Source organism: Corvus moneduloides, chromosome 11 (assembly GCF_009650955.1).
Source record: "Corvus moneduloides isolate bCorMon1 chromosome 11, bCorMon1.pri, whole genome shotgun sequence".
Lineage (NCBI taxonomy): Eukaryota > Metazoa > Chordata > Aves > Passeriformes > Corvidae > Corvus > Corvus moneduloides.
Window position 1 is genome coordinate 17,697,057 of NC_045486.1, and position 17,073 is coordinate 17,714,129.

Genomic DNA, 17,073 nt, shown 5'->3' on the forward strand with positions numbered 1-17,073 from the left:
TTGTTAGCACTCAGGGCCCTGACCTCCCCACCAGCCCTCCTCGCTGTGTCAGAAAGTTCCGCTAGATAATTCCCAGTGACAGTGGTGACAATCATTTGCCTGTAAGGCAGAGATGGTACAAATGCTGCTTCCCCGCTATTAAACTTGGCCACCGACCACTGAATAGTCACAGAGAGAGACATGGGCTAAGTCAGAGTACACTGGGAGCTCCCTGCTTAGGTTCTTCCCTGAAGCATTTTGTCTAAACAACTGGTTTTAACAGAGGCGCAGCCACTCTTCAAAATCATCTGACCTTCTTCCAGCACTCCTAAATACTCAAAAGGCTGTGAATGAGGGAATACTGAGAAAGCATAAATGGATTTTTCACTGGGGTACCATGTGTTCTTCTTCACATTCTCATTCTACATCTCGGTGTTAAAAACAAACAACAAGCACAATAGTTTTACAGGCCAAGCAAATCAGGTTTTCTGTCCTTTTCACTTGATGCTGGGATATGGCAGGAGACATAAGCAAGGCTGGCACTGCTGTGCATCTTGTCCCTCTGTTTTAGCCCTTTGACATCAATTGCAGTAGTGCAAATTAGAGCAGTCTGGCCTGTGTACAGGGAAAATTAATCTGGAGCCACATTATATTTGGTTTGAACCTGTTCTCTGTCAAGATTCTTAGTGTCTTCTTCACATGCCTTTCTCAGATTCTCAGGCTGAGAGTCTCTAAAAAAAACATTTACTTTTATATTTTATGGGGTTTGTTCTGTCTTACGAAGCTGTTACTTTGTGATCTTTTTTACTATAGGGAATTTTAGGCCTTGGGGAGCCTGTGCTCAAGCCAACTCATGAACTAGGGAGACAAAAAAAAAAATAGAGAAACTTTTCAAAGTCATTTTAGAAAGAAATGCACCAAAAATGGCTGCAGGCATTTTAATTAAGGAGAAATCCTCTTCAGATGTCAAACTCCATGTTTATTTCTCCAGGCTTCCATTTTACAAACTGAAGATGGAAAAAGCTATTTTTATCTCGGTTTTCTTTGACAGGCTCAATTAATTACTTTTTTTTTTCCTTTCTTTTCTGAAGAAATTGCAGTTGCTTATTTGTTTTTAAGTAAATCCAATTATTGTATATCTCTTCTCAGAATAAATCAAGTCATGTTTGGAAAGAAAGGTGCATTTTAATAATGTTCAAGGGTGACAGAATTCTCAAGATCTTTAAAAAGGTTCATGTTCATGTCAAGAAGCAGCTTTTATTTCTATGAAAAACCAAGTCCATATTCACTCTCTGTTAAATGCAGCAAGTATTGCTCTCTCTATACTTCCTGATTCACAAAGACTTGATCTCTTCAGGAGACTTTGTAATACAAGGAGGCCAAACTGTTGCCTTTAAATGAGATCAAAGTTCTTGATCAACTCTGTAGCTTAGTAAATTGGAGCTCTGAAGTAATTTCTTTTGCAACAGACTGAGGTGTAATTTCCGTCATGTCCTTTATTCAGTCCTCACTGAGCCTGTAGTGCAGCCACAGGCCGTCCAGTTTCCGGAGGGTTTTGCCATGTTCCGTTGTCACCACTCCCCACCAAGCAGGACAGCTCACACCTGAGATCCAGCCACCATTCCATTGGTGGGATTTCATTTTTACCTCCACACTGATTTGCAAAAAAACCTGCCAGAGTCCTACTCCTCTTCAGCTTTGCTAGAAATGAGCCCAGGGATGGAGGGGAGCTGGGCAGACTAACCCTGTGATCACCTAACACTTCCGTAACAAAGCATCTCTAAACACACTGTAGCCTAGTCGGTTCCTTTCTGTGCTTTCAATCCTGCCATTCACTGAGTCCCGGGAATCTGTCTCTCTGCTGCTGAAGAGCCCGCTGGAAAGCTGGTGCTGGCCCCACAGACTCCCTGTCCTGTTACCCGAGTTACATCTGTTTCAATCCTTCAGCTGTGCCAGCAGCACCCAGTAGCTGGAGCCTGGACAGCGGAAGCCGAGAGGCCCTGCCATTCCTGTCTGCCCACGCTGGGAGCATCCTGGCCCCACCAGTGCCTCCCCGAAGCCTGCCCCATGGTAAGGACATGCCCAGCAGGCCTGCTGCAAATGCCTGCAGTCACATACACAAATCCAGACCACCTAAAAGCTGACTTTACCTTTCCCCCCATCCTGTAAAAACAACCATAAACAAAAACCCCATAGTCTTTCCTGGTCTGCTAGGTCTTCAATTTTTTTTTTCCCCAAATCTTCAAACTCATGCAGTCCTTAAGCAGTGTCGACTTGTGTGTACTCTGGGACTAGAATTTAGTGTGAGAGTGCTGAAGCTTGACCTGGCTTCTTACCAATGACCAACTTCAGCAGTAATTTAAGCTTACAAAGCCATTAAATGAAACTTCAAATGTTCATTGTTTAAGAGCCTGTTGCCTTGCCATGAGATCCTTGATACTGGAGCAGTGAAAAATCTCTCTCTGCACTTAATTTCTCCTTAGCAGCCTGTGTGTGACAGATGCACTCCGCAGTATTCATCACACAGGCAGCCTAGGCTGGAGCATTTGGAGCTGTTATCTGGCATTACAGATCTAAACCCAGCTCTGGGGCTGCAATGAAGCAGCACAAGTCTGCATTTCTGACCCTTGTCTCATTCCAGGACACTACTCACTGCACTTTGATGCCTTCCACCACCAGCTCAGTGATGCTCCTCCGGCACTGCCCGCACGAACGTTGCGCAAGGTAATGGCAGGAGAGCAGAGAGGGATGTAGGACAACAATGGGCTCCTGAAAGGAATCCCTCCTTCTCTGCTCCTATCAAGCAGCTTCTGAATACAGAGACGCTATTTTTAACATGCTAGTAGTAACTTCCACATGAGAAAACCCACTGAAAGCTCTTAACCTATTCCACAGCTGAACGCTATAGAAATAACTTATGGGTTGTAGGTCCTTCCCTTTTCCTGTTTTGTACCATATGCTGTGATTTCAGCACCCTGATCATCACCCCAGCTACTGTTTCTCTAACAGCTCTGGTGTTGTTGAGTGCACTTGTCTGCCCACAAGTGGTACTTCCATACATGTAAACCAATAATCCTTGACATTTTGAACACAAATGGAACAGCACCGTTGTTAACAACGCTGTCAAAAGCTGAAATGGGGATCAACACACAAGATGCAGCATTGCCTCCTTTGTCAATTTTAACCTGGTTTTGTTTCTCTCCAAACAGTCTCCTCTTCATCCTATCCCTGCATCGCCCACCAGTCCGCAGTCTGGTCTAGATGGCAGTAACTCCACTTTATCCGGCAGTGCCAGCAGTGGTGTCTCTTCCTTGAGCGAGAGCAATTTTGGACATTCTTCTGAACCACCTCCTCGCACAGACACCATGGATTCTGTGCCCAGCCAGGCTTGGAACACTGATGAAGATCTAGAGACACCCTACCTCCCTGTCAGGTACAGTCTCTCTGAGCCTGATGTCCTGGAGTCGCTCAAATCCCAGCCATGCCGAAGCCACTCTGCTCCATCTGGAGTCATTCCTCAGGACACCATGGACCCTCCTGCTTTACCCCCCAAACCTTACCACTCCCGGCTGCCAAACATGGAGAACGAGGAGGGGATGATAATTGAAGATGATGACAAACACCGCCCGTTGCATCGTAAAGTGTCCCAACCAGTGAGTGGTGGAAAGGAAGAGCAGGCCAGGGTGGCATGGGAGCACGGCATCAGTGAGCAGTAGGGACAGCTCCTGGTACACAGCTGGCATTGGCATTCCAGGTCTGGATATGACAGAGAGAGAGAGCAGGACTCGGAGAACAGCAAACCGATTTTCTACTGCCGCAAGGTTATGTCTGAAGCCCACAAAAGCAATTGGGCCAGCATGGCAGGTTGCTGCTTTCCTTTTTAATTTCTTTTTACACCTTTCCGTTATGTTTTTTAACTTTCTGTGCAGTGGACAGTTTATTCCTTCTGCAGTTTCTTAACCACATCATACGGCATACGAGCCATAGAGACTTGCAGAAGCTGAAAAATACAATTTTAAGTGGAGGGGGAAAAGGGGGGGAATGTGGCAAGTTGATTTTGGACCTGCTTTCCTCCCAGTTCTGAGACGCACATGAGTAGAAGCAGTTGCACTAGGGACATATTTCTTTGCTGTACAGAATTGAAAGCTCATTGCTGAAATCAGGGATTCTATGAACTGTCAGGCTGGAAGGTGCATGAGCTGCAGGCAGTGGAAAGATGGCAATTCTAAGAAGAAATTGGCTCTTTTGAGAGCAGGATTGTACATATCTGTGCAGTGATCTCCCTGCATTGGTTCATAGGTGCTGAGGCAATCTAACCAGTGCTGATGCACTGATCTCCAAGATATCATTTCCAACAAACTCTGCCTCCTTTGTTTTTTATGTACTGTTTCATTTCTTAAATTTTGCTTTCACTGGCTAAGCCAACCTGCTTTCTCATGGGAATCGTGTTATTCATCTGTGCTACAGAATGAGAGGAGGTTGGTAGCTACTGGAGCTATCACCTCATTGTAGGCCTTTCCCATGCCCAGCTTTGGGCAGGCTGTTGACACCAGCATTTCTATTCCAGATTAAAACAAAACCAACCAAATTGAGTTTCTCATGCCACAGGCTGGTTGATGACCCAGCCAGTAAAGAAAAGGTGGCTTAAATGCATCATATCCAACAATCCTTGCCTCAGGGCTGAACATCATAATTCTCACCAACTTCCATCACCCAGGAGCTGAGATTCATTCCCTGTTAACTCAATATCCTCAGTCCCTCCCAACAACTCACTGCAGCTGGTGTGCAGAAAGAATCTCCCGTCTCTCAGAGCAGACAGAAAACACCAGGGCTCGAGCAATGCCCGGTATCAAGTGTACACCCCAGAGTCAGGGACCTTAAAGGCAACCTGTAAAGAGCAAGTGTTTGTTTCCTCTTTTGCTTCTTTAGAATGTATAGTAAGAGCTGCTGTTTCTCTCTTCTGTAAGGTTCGTTTCTTTTTCCTTTTCTCCTCAGGCAGCAATACAGCCTTTCCCCATCACATGTTTTTTTTTATTGATAAGCTCCAGAAAGGGCTGAAGAACATTGGGGGAACACCAAGCCACACCACACAAACCAGAACTGTGCAGAGCTGAAGACAGTACAAGTCTATGAAACAAAACATGCCTTTTAATCAGTACTTGCACAGTTCAGGAAAAAAAAAAATCCAGGGATAGTATTGTTCTTTACAAAGAAAAGATCTTGGCTCTAAGAAACCTTTTATTCCTGTTTTCATACTTTTCAAGAAACTTTCAATCAAGATAGTATCAAGTATTTAATGTTTTTAGATGAACAAGCCACCTTCCTTTCCCTTACCACATCCACACACATTTTAGCCTTCCTTACAACCCTTTACCTGCAGACTGCAAAGCACACTCCATAGGATGGAAACAGCCCTCCCTCTTTTCCTACCACTGAAAAATCTGAAGCACATTCAAATAGGACCTCCACCATATAAATTAGTGCCAGAAACAAGAACAGCAGTGAACTGGCATCTTGAATTCTTGCTAAACTGCTCAGTTTCTCCTGCTAAAAAACAGCATAAAGAAGCAAAAAAGGATTATTTTAAATATTTTACAGGTCACCTTTAGCACTACCTCTAAATGCAGTGACTGGGCAGAGTACATGGCTTCTGAACTGGCTAAAGATGGTCTGCCTGTAAAAAGTCTGGACTCAGCAGTTGTATGAAGGGGACTTCAAGAGGATTTGTTTTCTTTCTCAAGCTCTAGCCCATGCAAAACTACTCAGTTAAGGATTTGTTTCTTAAATGGCCTATTTGGCTGGAACAAAGTCTCTCTTGCTTCCTCTATTTTGTTACTAACACAGGCTGCTTGTAATCATTATATCCTTCACAATTTAAACAATGATAATAAAATCTGGCCCATAGTGGATGTTTCATCTTTAGCAGGAAGGAGAGTTTTCCAATGCTAGGACAGTCATAAATGTTAACAAACCAAAGGTGGATCTCTGGTATAGAACAAATGTATGAAAACAACTTGATGTTTTCAGTAAAGGTAAGTCAAGGTAATTCCTTAGAAAAGGGTGAAATGTTTTCACATATGCTATCCTCCAATCCCACTGAGACTCTTCCAGTGAAGTTCTTAGAAGAACTAAGTTTTAATTCCATCTCCCTTGCCCTGGTTTCCTTTTTTTTCCTGGCAGCAAGACTAAAGTAGTAAATGTAGTGACTTACCGAGCTTTCTTAATGTGAAAAACCAGCAGGTCTTGCAAATAAAACTTTGCAGAACTAAGAATGCAATTACCATGGGACTGAGTCCCAGGCAGCTGGAAAACCTGCCCACCAGAGCTCTAATCAGTCTCTGAAAATGCATCATCCTGCTCTGATTAGAGACCTGGCACAACAGTGGTGAGTCCAGCTGGGGAGTCTGGCATTCCTATGTATTTGGAAGGGTTTGAAGATCAATCAGGTGATGTATACAAATACCTAATTTATGGCAGGTCCACATAAAGAAGGGTGGAATAAATTGCTGAATTTACCAAATTAAAGCCTCTCTGGAGTTAAATTTCTGTTATTGTTCTGATATCTACCAAGTATTCTGTCTCCCTTTTCAGTGTTTGCCTTAAAGGGGGCAGAAGATAGAAAGACTGTTATTAAGATTTTGTGAATCTTGGAACTAATATTGCCTGGAACTACTATTTCTCTGTAGGGTGTGAGGTGTCTTTTAGCATAGTACAACTCCAACGTCAAGCTCAGTCCTGGAGTAGGTGGAAGCAACAGCAGTTGTTGCACTTGCCCAACAGGATTTGAAGATTCCTTGTATAAACCATAGCAACAGGATGTTTTGAACAGGACCTTGACATTCTATACCTAACTCTAATTCAAACTTCAGTGTACTTGCCTTCATTGGGTTTTCTTTGCATAACAAAATAGCATGTGCATTCTTGAGAAAAATTGGTGGAATTCTGCTATAAATCTCTCCATCGTCAGTGTACCTGCTGCCCCATCTGAAACAAAATTGAGAAGGAGCTACAGTGGTAGAAGAAAAGCAATTAACACAAGTTCTCTGAATCCTACTTTTTTTTTTCCAATAGTTGGGTTGGTTTTATTGCTGTATGCAAGACTCAGATCCTTTTTTGTCTTTTCCTCTGTTTGGTTTTTAGCTTACTTACCCTTTTTTAGGTAAGGGATATTGCATATCCCTTCTGTGGGAGTATCAGCCAAAACTGGGGAGGCTGGAGAGAGCAAGAGCCTTTGGGAAACAAATTATGTGATATTTAAAATTTCCTCTGATCATGCTTCTTTGTAAATACCCTCATTTGAATGCTGTGTATTTGTACAGGAAATTGAGCAAAAAATGTATAGATTGTGATGTCTGACTGGTATTCTGCCCTGTAAATGTGTTTTTAACCTCTGGCATTCTGTGCTTATTTAAAAAAAAAAAAAAAAGGCAAAAACCTCTAACCACTTCTCTTTTGTGTATTCATGTTTAAAATAAAATGAAAACAGCTATCTTATCTATAATGGAAATCAAATTCAAAAGGAAAAAATTAATTTGTACAAGTGTCCTGAAGGTACTTCATTGTATATATTGTGATAGCATGTTTCCAGAACCAACAAATAAGTGGTGTGAATTTTAGATGTAAATATCTGCCGTTTGTTTTGGGTTCCTTTCCCTTACCCATTCACTCGACTGCTGTGATGTGGAATTAAAGATTAATACCTGATATTAAAACAGTACAGCTGTATGGTCATTGCTGTCCTCGAGGCAGGGCTGTCCTCAGGCTCTCCAAACCTTCACAAGAGACAAGGAACAGCCCTCACTTCCCACCTTTGTGTGGATGAGAAAAATGGGGGGGGCAACCAAAAGGACTTCGTGTGTGAGGGAATAGCTTCCATGTTACTCTTTTAGCTGACAGTGTGTTATTTAATAACTTCTTGAAGCAAGCAGCAGGCACATCCCCCTCCTGGTCTGGTCAGGTAGATGGACATGGCACCTGCAACAGCCCCAGGCCAGGCACATTTTTGGGGCAATACTTTCAGAGACAAAGGGAATGGGATTAGCTCTCCTCTAGGACATCTGTGGAGTGGCTGTGTGCCACTCAGTTATCAGCTGAGGTTAAACCACCACTATCTCACTGCCTAAAAGATTGCTGCTCTTTTATTGCAATAGTACTTAAATACCAATCGTTTTAACAGAATACATGTGAAAGAATAGTAGTTAAGATGTGTAGGAACACAGGATTTGGGAATTCAGATGGTGACTTCTACATGCTCCTAATCTCAAATTTTCTTCCATTACCACTAATAAACCCAGTCATTGTACAGGAGGCAAAATAACTCATTTCATGTCTTGACAAACCAACAAGAAAACTTCTGAAACCTGTCTTAACAGACATTTAGCAGCAAGTCTGACTCTTCATCTCCAGGATGTACATGGACTGCCAAGGCAACCTTTGCACACACCACATAAAAATACTGAGAAGAGAAAATGTAACTTGGTAGTTCAGTGCCTCTAAAATATCAAAGTGTGACTTAGCTAAAATGTTCACCTGATGCCTGAAGAAGACTGTGTCAGTCATAGAACAGAATCATGGAATCATTCAGGTTGGAAAAGACCTCCAAGATCACCAAGTCCAACCTTCAACTAAATACCACTATGCCCTCTAAACCATATTTTGAAGTGCTATGTCCACTTGGTTTTTGAACATTTCCAGGGATGGTGACTCCACCATTTCCCTGGGCAAACCTGTTCCAGTGCTTAACCATCCTTTCAGTAAAGAATTTTTTCCTAATATCCAACCTGAACCTCCCCTGGCACAACTTGAGGCCATTTGCTCTTCTCCTGTAGCTTGTTCCCTGGGAGAAGAGGCCAACCCACACGTGGCTACCTGGCTTTCAGGTAGCTGTAGACTCTGTTAAGACCTCCAGCCTAAACATCCTGGTACTCTCAGCCACTCCTCCTAGGACTTATGTTCCAGACCCTCTACCCTATCGTCAGTCAGACCCTTTGAGACTGTTCCTAAGCCAGCTTATTAAATCTTAGTTAAGTAAATATTTTTTATTCAGATAAAAACTATTTATTAACCAAGCACAAGAAATAAAAACTGTATTTTGGCGCAACTAAAGATGTGTGAAGCCCTCAGCTTTAAACAAGAGTTAAAAAAATACTCTAGTTTCTGTTAAAGGCAACAGAACAATTTTTTTCAGTGCAAGTCCAATACTTTATTTAAGCTGACACTAGTCAGATTGAAATCTAAATCCCATGTCCAAATACCTCTCCTTATCTAAATAAGAAAAGTTCAGCACAGTTTCAATATACGACCTGTCCGACTCAGTATGAATTTCATTGCAAAGCTGATAAGAGGAGAAATTAAACCTCTAGAAATGACTCTAACCTGGCTGATAAAAGATTCAGCCTTCTACAGCCTATGCATAAATATGCCTCCATTTGTAGATGATTCTTAACAAGCCATAGATACAGAGACACAGACAGTTCACAAGGCAGAGCTCCGAGCTCAGGCATCTTAAAAGAAGGTTCACACACCACTTTTCCATTTTGATGGGCTTTACTGTCAATCCCACATAAATTAAACCCAAATTTGGAGTAGTAGATCTATTACACTTCATCTTCTATTCAGCATTCATTCATAGCAGTACTGCATTACATTTTCCCAAACTGTTTCCCCTCCCCCCTGACAGAACCCACTTCTTTGTCCTCGCAGCCCAACAACACCTGAGGCTGAGCCCCTTCATCCCCCCCACTGCTGTAAGAGATTTGTGTTCTCAGACGGCAGAGCCAGCACAGCTCCAGCCCCCACAGCAGCCAGGAACGTCCTCTATTGACCTTCACTTCCCAACAACTCCAATCCCCACAGATCCACCAAGCCAAATTAACTCTCCTGCCCACTCAATTGGCTGACTAGCCCAGAGCAGAGAAGGCTCCAGGCAGACCTTAGAGCACCTCCAGTGCCCAAAGGGGCTCCAAGAGAGCGGGAGAGGGACTTTGGACAAGGCCCTGGAGTGACAGAACATGAGGGAGTGGCTTCACACTGACAAAGACCAGGGTTAGACTGGATATTAGGAAGAAACAACAGTGAGGACCAGCACAAGCTGTCCATCACCCAGGTCTCAGACAGGACAAATCCCTAATGCTCCAGAGAGACAGAGCCTAGAGGGTGGAACGAACAGAGCCCCCAAAACCTCACCATGGATCAGAAAGAAGCACAAAGTAAAATGTGAGGAATCCATTCTAGCTGCTAAAACATAAGATATAAATAAAAAGAAGGGAAAAAAATCAATAGGAGTTCTTCCTCAGACCCATTTGAGGATCCCATATTGAAATACAGGGGCTCACTTCCCAATCCAGAACCAAATAAAATCACTCCTCTCCAGTTCCATAAAAATGTATAAAATTCCTGCTCTGTTTGAACATGTTTCATAACTGCACTATTTTGGTAGGTAAACTCTGTCCTTATCGTGACCCTCCTAAATTCTCCTAATTCTAAGTTTAAGCCCTATTTCCAACTAATTAAGAAGGCACTTCATGTCACAGTTCCTTTGGCCACTATCCTGATAAGAAACAAGGCCACTTTAAGCCACCACTTCTCTGCACAGCTAAGTGACTTTAGTGGGCAATCAACGTAAGCTTAGAAAAGCCAATAATCTTCATAAAATACTCTGATACTGAGTAATTCTGGGAATCATGACGGACTGGCTTAATAATATTAGTACCGATCTTAATAAACACATAGAGATAACAAGCTCTAGAAATGTGCAAAACCACCTCTCCTAATAAACACATAATGTACTCTGGCAATTAGTGTCCTAATTACTGCTCACCTGCTGCGACCTTTACTGAATCAGGTGCTCCTCCTACCCACACTGACTGTGTCACCTCGTCAGGCTTATCACTTGCACCTGATGACCTGCAAGAAAATTCTGATTAGGCACTGCCCCACCAGGCTGCCTCAAGAGCCTGCCTGTGCAAGAGAGCCCACCGAGCTACATGGAGGCTCCCCTGCTGCAGTACAGGGCTGTGTGACTTTGCCTCTCCCTTCTTTCGCTGGAATGATATCCCAGGATATGCTAAAGTTATATGTAAAGCTGCACAAGGAGCTATGGGCAGATGTGTGCTCCTCTCCCAACTTCAAGGGGATTTCAGTTATAAACTCACAGTGTTGGGGATTGTTGAAGGCAGTTAACAGCACAAACTGTGAGGGCTTTTGGAACAGAATCATAAAATATTCTGAGTTGGAAAAGCCCCACAAGGATCACCAAAGTCCAACTCCTGGCCCTGGCACAGAACCCCAAGAATCCCCCCATGTCCCTGAACAAAACGTGATAGGCCGAGCAACTAGAATATTAAGTTGGAATTAAACAAACAAATTCTTTCTGCAAAAACACCCACCCAAGAAGCCAGAAATAAGTGTACACAAGTTGCTATTTTGACCTCTCAGCTGTCCCACCTCAAAGTATCCAGTCCTTGTACCTCACAGGCTGTACCCAGAGCCACCGGTGACGGGCGGCGCCCGTGCTGGCACTGAGCCCGTCCCTGCCACTCCCACCCCTCACGGGACACACATCCCACAGGCCCAGGCGGCTCCTCTGCCCCGCCGACCTCCGGGGCACCCAAACACAACCCCACCGACTCCACGATACCCGGAGGTCTGGAGCGACCCCTCAGCCTCACCTCGCGCTGCCGGACACCGCCCCGCCACAGCCGGGAGAGGGGTGGGGGGCGGAGCCCGGGCCCAGGGCGGCCCCGCCCGCCCAGAGGTGTGAGGATCTGCCCCTTTCCAAGATGGCGCCCGCGGCGACGTCAGGGAGCGCGCGCGAGCGCCCTTCCCTTAACAAAGATGGCAGCGAAGGGGGGCGGGGACCCGCGGCGCGCGCCGGCGTTCCGCCGCCTCCCGCCAATCAGCGGCCGCCAACTCTCCCGTGGCGGTGGCGGCGCGGCCAATGGGAGCGGAGAGCGTGGCGGCCGGGCGGGGAGCGGGCCAATGGGGCGGCGGCGGCGGGGGCAGCCGGCGCGGGGCGGTGGTGCCGCTGGTGCCGGTGCGGCGGGCGCTGCCGGGCGAGGCGGGATGCGGGCGGCCCACGGGATTTGCGCGGCGCTGGCCCTGCTCCTGCTGCCGGCCGGTGGCCGAGCGCTGCGCGACGGGGACTGCGAGGGTGAGTGCGGACGGGCCCGGCCCGCGGGCACGGCGGGGGGAGGCCGCTCCTCGCCGCCGTCTCCCGCAGTCTGGCCCGTCCGCCGGTCTGTGGGGCCGGGACGCGGAGCAGCCTTGGGGCTGTGACAGCCCCGAGTGACAGCCCGGCCGCCGGGGCTGGGCCGGGCCGGCGGGAGCGCTGCCTCCAGCGGCAGGAAAAGTCTCCCAAGTCTGGCCAAGTGCGGGCGGGCCGGGCCGGGCACCGATCGCAGACGGCCGGTGCCGGGGCGGTGCTCGGGGGTGTCCGGTGCCGGGGCGGTGCGCCGGGCAGCCCGTGGGGCAGGTGGGGCGGGGCTTCCAGCCGTGCCCCGCTCCCGGGACGGGATCTCCCTTCCGAGGGTCTTGCACTCTGTCGGGAAGTTGCCGGTCCCTCTCCACGGGGTCAGCGGTAGAGTACCAACGGGAAAGAGGAGCGACGACTCCGGGACACCGGACCGTCTCCAGGCCGGGAGATCAGCACTGTCGCATCTCGGCACTGGCGGGGCAGGGCTTCCCGCCGGCTGTCCCGGCCGGGTGACGGTGACCAGGGCAAAGGGAGCAGGAGAACGCGAGTGAGGTTACTCATCCGGACCTCGCCGGGACTTCCCCGTTAGTCATCACAGTATTTACGTTCACGGAGTGCTCGGAGTCCTCTCAGTGCGCACAGCCGGGAGCCGTGAGCAGCTGATCCAAATCAAGTCGGGCCCTTTGTGTACCACGGAAATACAAACGCCTCGGGGGTGGAACCTGTTGAGCTGTACAGCAAATTAAGCTGCTCTTGTGCAGCGAACTGAACAGATTCCCCAAGTGAAGCAAGAGGAACTTGAGGTGGGGCTCTAGTAGCTGGTTGGGAGTTTGGGATACTAATATCCTTTCTCTACAGTAAGACAGAATGAGGGGAGGGAACTGAATAAATCAAAACTTCCAGCTGCTGTCCCAGCACGAGACTGGAACTTGTTTCTATCCTACTACGGCCATCAGTGTCACTGCCTGCAGCAAGATTTTTCTTCCCAAGGTTTTCACTTCCACGACAGCTTACAGTGGACATCAGTGTGTCTGTGACTGGGGACAGCTTGGTGGGAGGTAAATAAGGGTGCTGTATGCATACAAAAAATGTTTTCCAAAATGGCCCATCTTATAATTAGTTCTAGTTTTAATAGAAAGTTTCTGCTCAGTTCTGTGATGGCCATACTCCATTTCCTGTCCTGCCCAATCGCTGTGCCATGCATTGTGTTCTGAGTTGAACACAAGTTGCTAATGACAATAATATTTGCCAGTCCCTTCCTGCTGGGGTAAACAAATCCCATAAAAGGCATAACTCACCTGTTCCCTAGAGGCAGAATGGTTCCTGGCACTTGTCTTGCACAGGAAGGTATGAGAATCCCCAGCTGCTGAGCAGGAATTGGTGGGGCTGCAGAGTGCTCGGTCCAGGTGATGCTGATGTCCACAGATGAGTTGTGAGCAGCAGGACGACCAAAATCTGACACTCGGGGTGTCCCTCAGTCATCCCACAGGCTGTCTGCCCTCCTTCCCAGCCATACACGGGGCTGCCGCGCTTTGGAGCACGTGTAGAGCGACTGCTGCCAAGGGAAGGAGTGGTGACCGAGTTGTGCAGCCCTTCCCACAGGCAGGAACTTGGATCTGTCCTCTCAACTGCAGCTGCACTTGTGGGAGTGGTGTTATGTCTAAGACTCTTCCCTCTTTCCATCCGAAACGGCATCAGAAGCTTGTGGAAATGAAAAGAGAAAGGTGCCATGTGGACATAGCATGGGATCACATTTCTTTCTCTTGGAAGTAATTTCAGCTGGAGCAGCCTGGTAATCAGTGATACCCTGTTACTGAAGTCAGGACACAGGGAGCCTCAGAGGATTATGTACAGAGTTGGTTTTCTATCAGCACTGGGTTTGAACACCCGTGTTCTTATAAATTGCTTCCCAAAGCAGCAAGACAAATTTAAATTTACATTTTTGCATGGGCCTGGGTTTGAATCCATCATACGATCCTGTGCTCACTCAGGACAGTGCACAGAGGCCCCTGGACACTTCATGGATCTCATTTCTCAGATTGTCACAAACCCACCGAAAGTACCAGGGTGTGTTGTTGATTCATGTATTATGCTCTGAATGACTTTTTGAAACATGGGTGAAGTCATTGGCTGCTAATGCAGATTCAGGAAAGTTCTGTTATCCAAACCCCCTAATCCATTTCCCTACAAGTGTCCTCTAAGAGCTGCCATGAGATTACTGCTCTGGCTGATGACTCCGTCCATCTTCCCTTCCAGTGTGTGTCACATTCCTGGGAAGGTTCTACCAGAGTCTAAAGGACAACGACATTGAATTCACACCTTCCAGTATTGAAAAGGAGCTCTTGAAATCCTGCAAAGAAGCAAAGGGCAAAGAGAACCGCCTGGTAAGTAGGGGGAGTCAGTAATACTTGCCTCCTGCAAATGAGGGGAAACTGGCGCTTCTGAGTTTGTATGATATGGCTTCCCAGCAGGGGCTGTTTCTCCTGGCTCTGTGGCCACAGTTCGTCCTGTATTTTTTGTAAGAGAGGACTTGAGGAGTTCAACCTCTTCACCTTAAAAAAAAAAAAGGTAAAAAAACACCATCCTGTCAACAGTGATTGGACTGGCTGGCCCTGTGTCTCACTGTTACTGAAGCGCTGGAGATTACAGAGCTTCTGTTTGCTGTAGGGCTTCCCTGTCCCTTAAGTGGTATTTGGGGTGCTGTATAAGCTGTTAAAATATTTATACTCTTTGGCTGTTTAGATGAAAACTAAAGGAAAACCAATTTGCCCTAAATAAAACCAGAGGCAATTTGTGAATGAAGAGCCCCAAGGAAGAGAGCTACAGAAATACTATCTGACATGCAGAGGGGGAACACTCCAGAGAGTTTCTTTGAATGAAGAAGACTTTAGTCCTAATCCTGTTCAGTTTTTATAAAGTTAAGAAATGAGACCACCAGCCTCAGCAGCTGTAAAATCAATGCAATGGAAAACACCTGCTCACTATCCTGGGCTCAGTTAGGCTCCTTTTGCCTGGCTGTAGCAGTCCCTTGGGGAGGTTCTGTAACAGTAAACATCCAGCTGCAAAACCAGATGAGGACAGGGATGGAAAACTCTGCTTTTAGAAGCTTTTTTTCCATGCATCCCCACTTCACTCTTTTCTTCCCTCTAGTGCTATTACATTGGGGCCACAAGTGATGCAGCCACCAAAATCATTAACGAGGTATCAAAGCCCATGAGTCACCACATCCCTGTGGAAAAGATCTGTGAGAAGCTAAAGAAGAAAGACAGTCAGATCTGTGAACTAAAATACGGTGAGTTGCCTGCACAAGAGGAAATGCCCATGATTTGCTGGGGTGTGGATGACTGGGGGTGAAGCAACATCCTACAACTACTCAGTCCTGAGTTCTGTAGCGTAGTTAGGTTGCACAACTTGGGTTGCTCTCCATGAACATCCTAGAGAGTTTTATGGAGATGCTTAGGTAAGATTGTTGGCTGCTAACCCTTCTTGGCTTCTGCAGGGACTCTGATCAGCCCTGGAATAACTAACTCCCAGGTGTAGCAGCACTGCTGCGCTCACATTGCTGTTTGGAATGTCGTGTTTGGGAGGGTGTGTGGTACAGCCTGGGGCTCAGGCCCTTGGCTGAGCTCTGCAGTCCCAGCTGCTCTCCTGTTCCCAGCAGCAGGGTGATAAATGCTGCTTTCTCACCTCCTCTAGTCTCTCCTCAGAGCATTCCACTCTCTGTTTCTCATCACCTTCCTTGAACTCTCGTGTTCCTAGATGACTCCTCTACCTGAAAAGACTAATACAAAAAACAGGCATAGAAATGCCTCCTTCTGCTTTCCCTTATCACTGCCCTTACATCCCCTGGAGACACCCCTTGGATTGCGGGTCTTTATACTTCTCATTTCTCCTACTAAGGCCATGTTGCTTCCTGAAAAGCTTTTTGTTGTTCTCGCTTTCTTATCTTTCCCTTGAAATCACTCTGCTACATTTCTTTTATCCAGTGGAAGAGAAGTGTTGCTGGTCGTACAATAAGGGTCTTTCAGGGCTATTGTGGAACTCCTGCATCTAAACTGCAACCAAGCTTTCTGTCTTCCAGTAATTTTTAGCATTAAGAGCCTTATCGCTGTCCAAAACCTTACTTAGACGTTCCTTCCACCCCCGGCACCTCTCTCCCTCTTGGGTTTTGGCTTCCTCGCCCACCTGGTGTGTCTGAGCGCAGCTCTGCTCTCCCCGCAGACAAACAGATCGACCTAAGCACCGCCGACCTGCGCAAGCTGCGTGTCAAGGAGCTGCGGCGGATCCTGGATGATTGGGGCGAGGTGTGCAAGGGCTGTGCCGAGAAGTCCGACTTCATCCGCAGGATCCACGAACTGATGCCCAAGTACGCGCCGAGGGCGGCCGGCGCCCGGGCAGACCTCTGAGGGCCGAGACCGGGGCGACCCTGGGGCGATGCCGGGGCTCTGAGGGGCGAGACCGGGGCTGCAAGGGGACTGTGAGGGGCGACCTCGAGGCTCTGTGGGGCGATCCCGGCCCCGCGCTTTGTACGGGACTTTCATTAAAGTTCGCCGGTGTGTACCGGGCGGAGCCGTGCCGTGTGACGTGATTACGGGACACACACACCCCGCCACACCCCGCACCTGCCGGGGCCCGACATTCCCCCGTCCTTCCCGCCCTCGCTCCATCCGCGGACCGGCACCGTGCGCGCTCCCTCAGCCCGCCGGGGGGGCGGGGCTTCGCCGCCCGCCCTGATTGGCCGCCCCGCTGTCGCGCGCGGGCGGCGGGAAGTGCTGCGTGACGTCACGGCCCCGTGACGCCGGCTTGCGGCGCGGCGCGCGCGGGGCGATGACGTAGGGCCCGCGCGGCGCGGCGGCCGGAGCCGCCTTCGCTCCCTTTTGTCCAAGATGGCGGCGGCCGCC

At 47.7% G+C, this 17,073-nt stretch overlaps 2 protein-coding genes and 1 long non-coding RNA gene across 5 annotated transcripts in view; 2 read left to right on the top strand and 1 right to left on the bottom strand.

Annotated features, from left to right (window-relative positions):
• DOCK3 (dedicator of cytokinesis 3) overlaps positions 1–7,696 on the top strand; it is a 185,474-nt gene extending 177,778 nt beyond the window's left edge. The window contains 3 exon segments of the mRNA XM_032121102.1: positions 1,927–2,049; positions 2,621–2,703; positions 3,189–7,696. Coding sequence (XP_031976993.1) covers positions 1,927–2,049; positions 2,621–2,703; positions 3,189–3,695 — 713 coding nt within the window. The 3' untranslated portion in view covers positions 3,696–7,696.
• Positions 1–14,429, bottom strand: part of LOC116449499 — a 39,045-nt gene extending 24,616 nt beyond the window's left edge. The window contains exons 1-2 of one of the 3 annotated variants that reach the window (XR_004242402.1): positions 11,649–11,925; positions 10,799–10,884 (exon numbers count right to left, since the gene is read on the bottom strand). This is a non-coding gene — a long non-coding RNA (uncharacterized LOC116449499). The other 2 variants (XR_004242404.1, XR_004242403.1) reach the window with 2 other exon arrangements.
• On the top strand, positions 11,969–16,741 carry MANF (mesencephalic astrocyte derived neurotrophic factor). Its single transcript, XM_032121104.1, has 4 exons — positions 11,969–12,130; positions 14,429–14,556; positions 15,323–15,464; positions 16,394–16,741. The coding sequence occupies exons 1-4, from the start codon at positions 12,043–12,045 to the stop codon at positions 16,576–16,578; spliced, it is 543 nt and encodes a 180-aa protein (XP_031976995.1). The 5' UTR covers positions 11,969–12,042; the 3' UTR covers positions 16,579–16,741.
• The last annotated feature ends 332 nt before the right edge of the window (positions 16,742–17,073 follow it).

Bases quoted from the DNA above. Each gene is read 5' to 3' on its own strand.
- MANF (XM_032121104.1), top strand. From the start codon at position 12,043: ATGCGGGCGGCCCACGGGATTTGCGCGGCGCTGGCCCTGCTCCTGCTG. The intron at 12,131-14,428 runs GTGAGTGCGGAC...CTTCCCTTCCAG, and splicing joins GCGCGACGGGGACTGCGAGG to TGTGTGTCACATTCCTGGGA. The intron at 15,465-16,393 runs GTGAGTTGCCTG...CTCTCCCCGCAG, and splicing joins GATCTGTGAACTAAAATACG to ACAAACAGATCGACCTAAGC.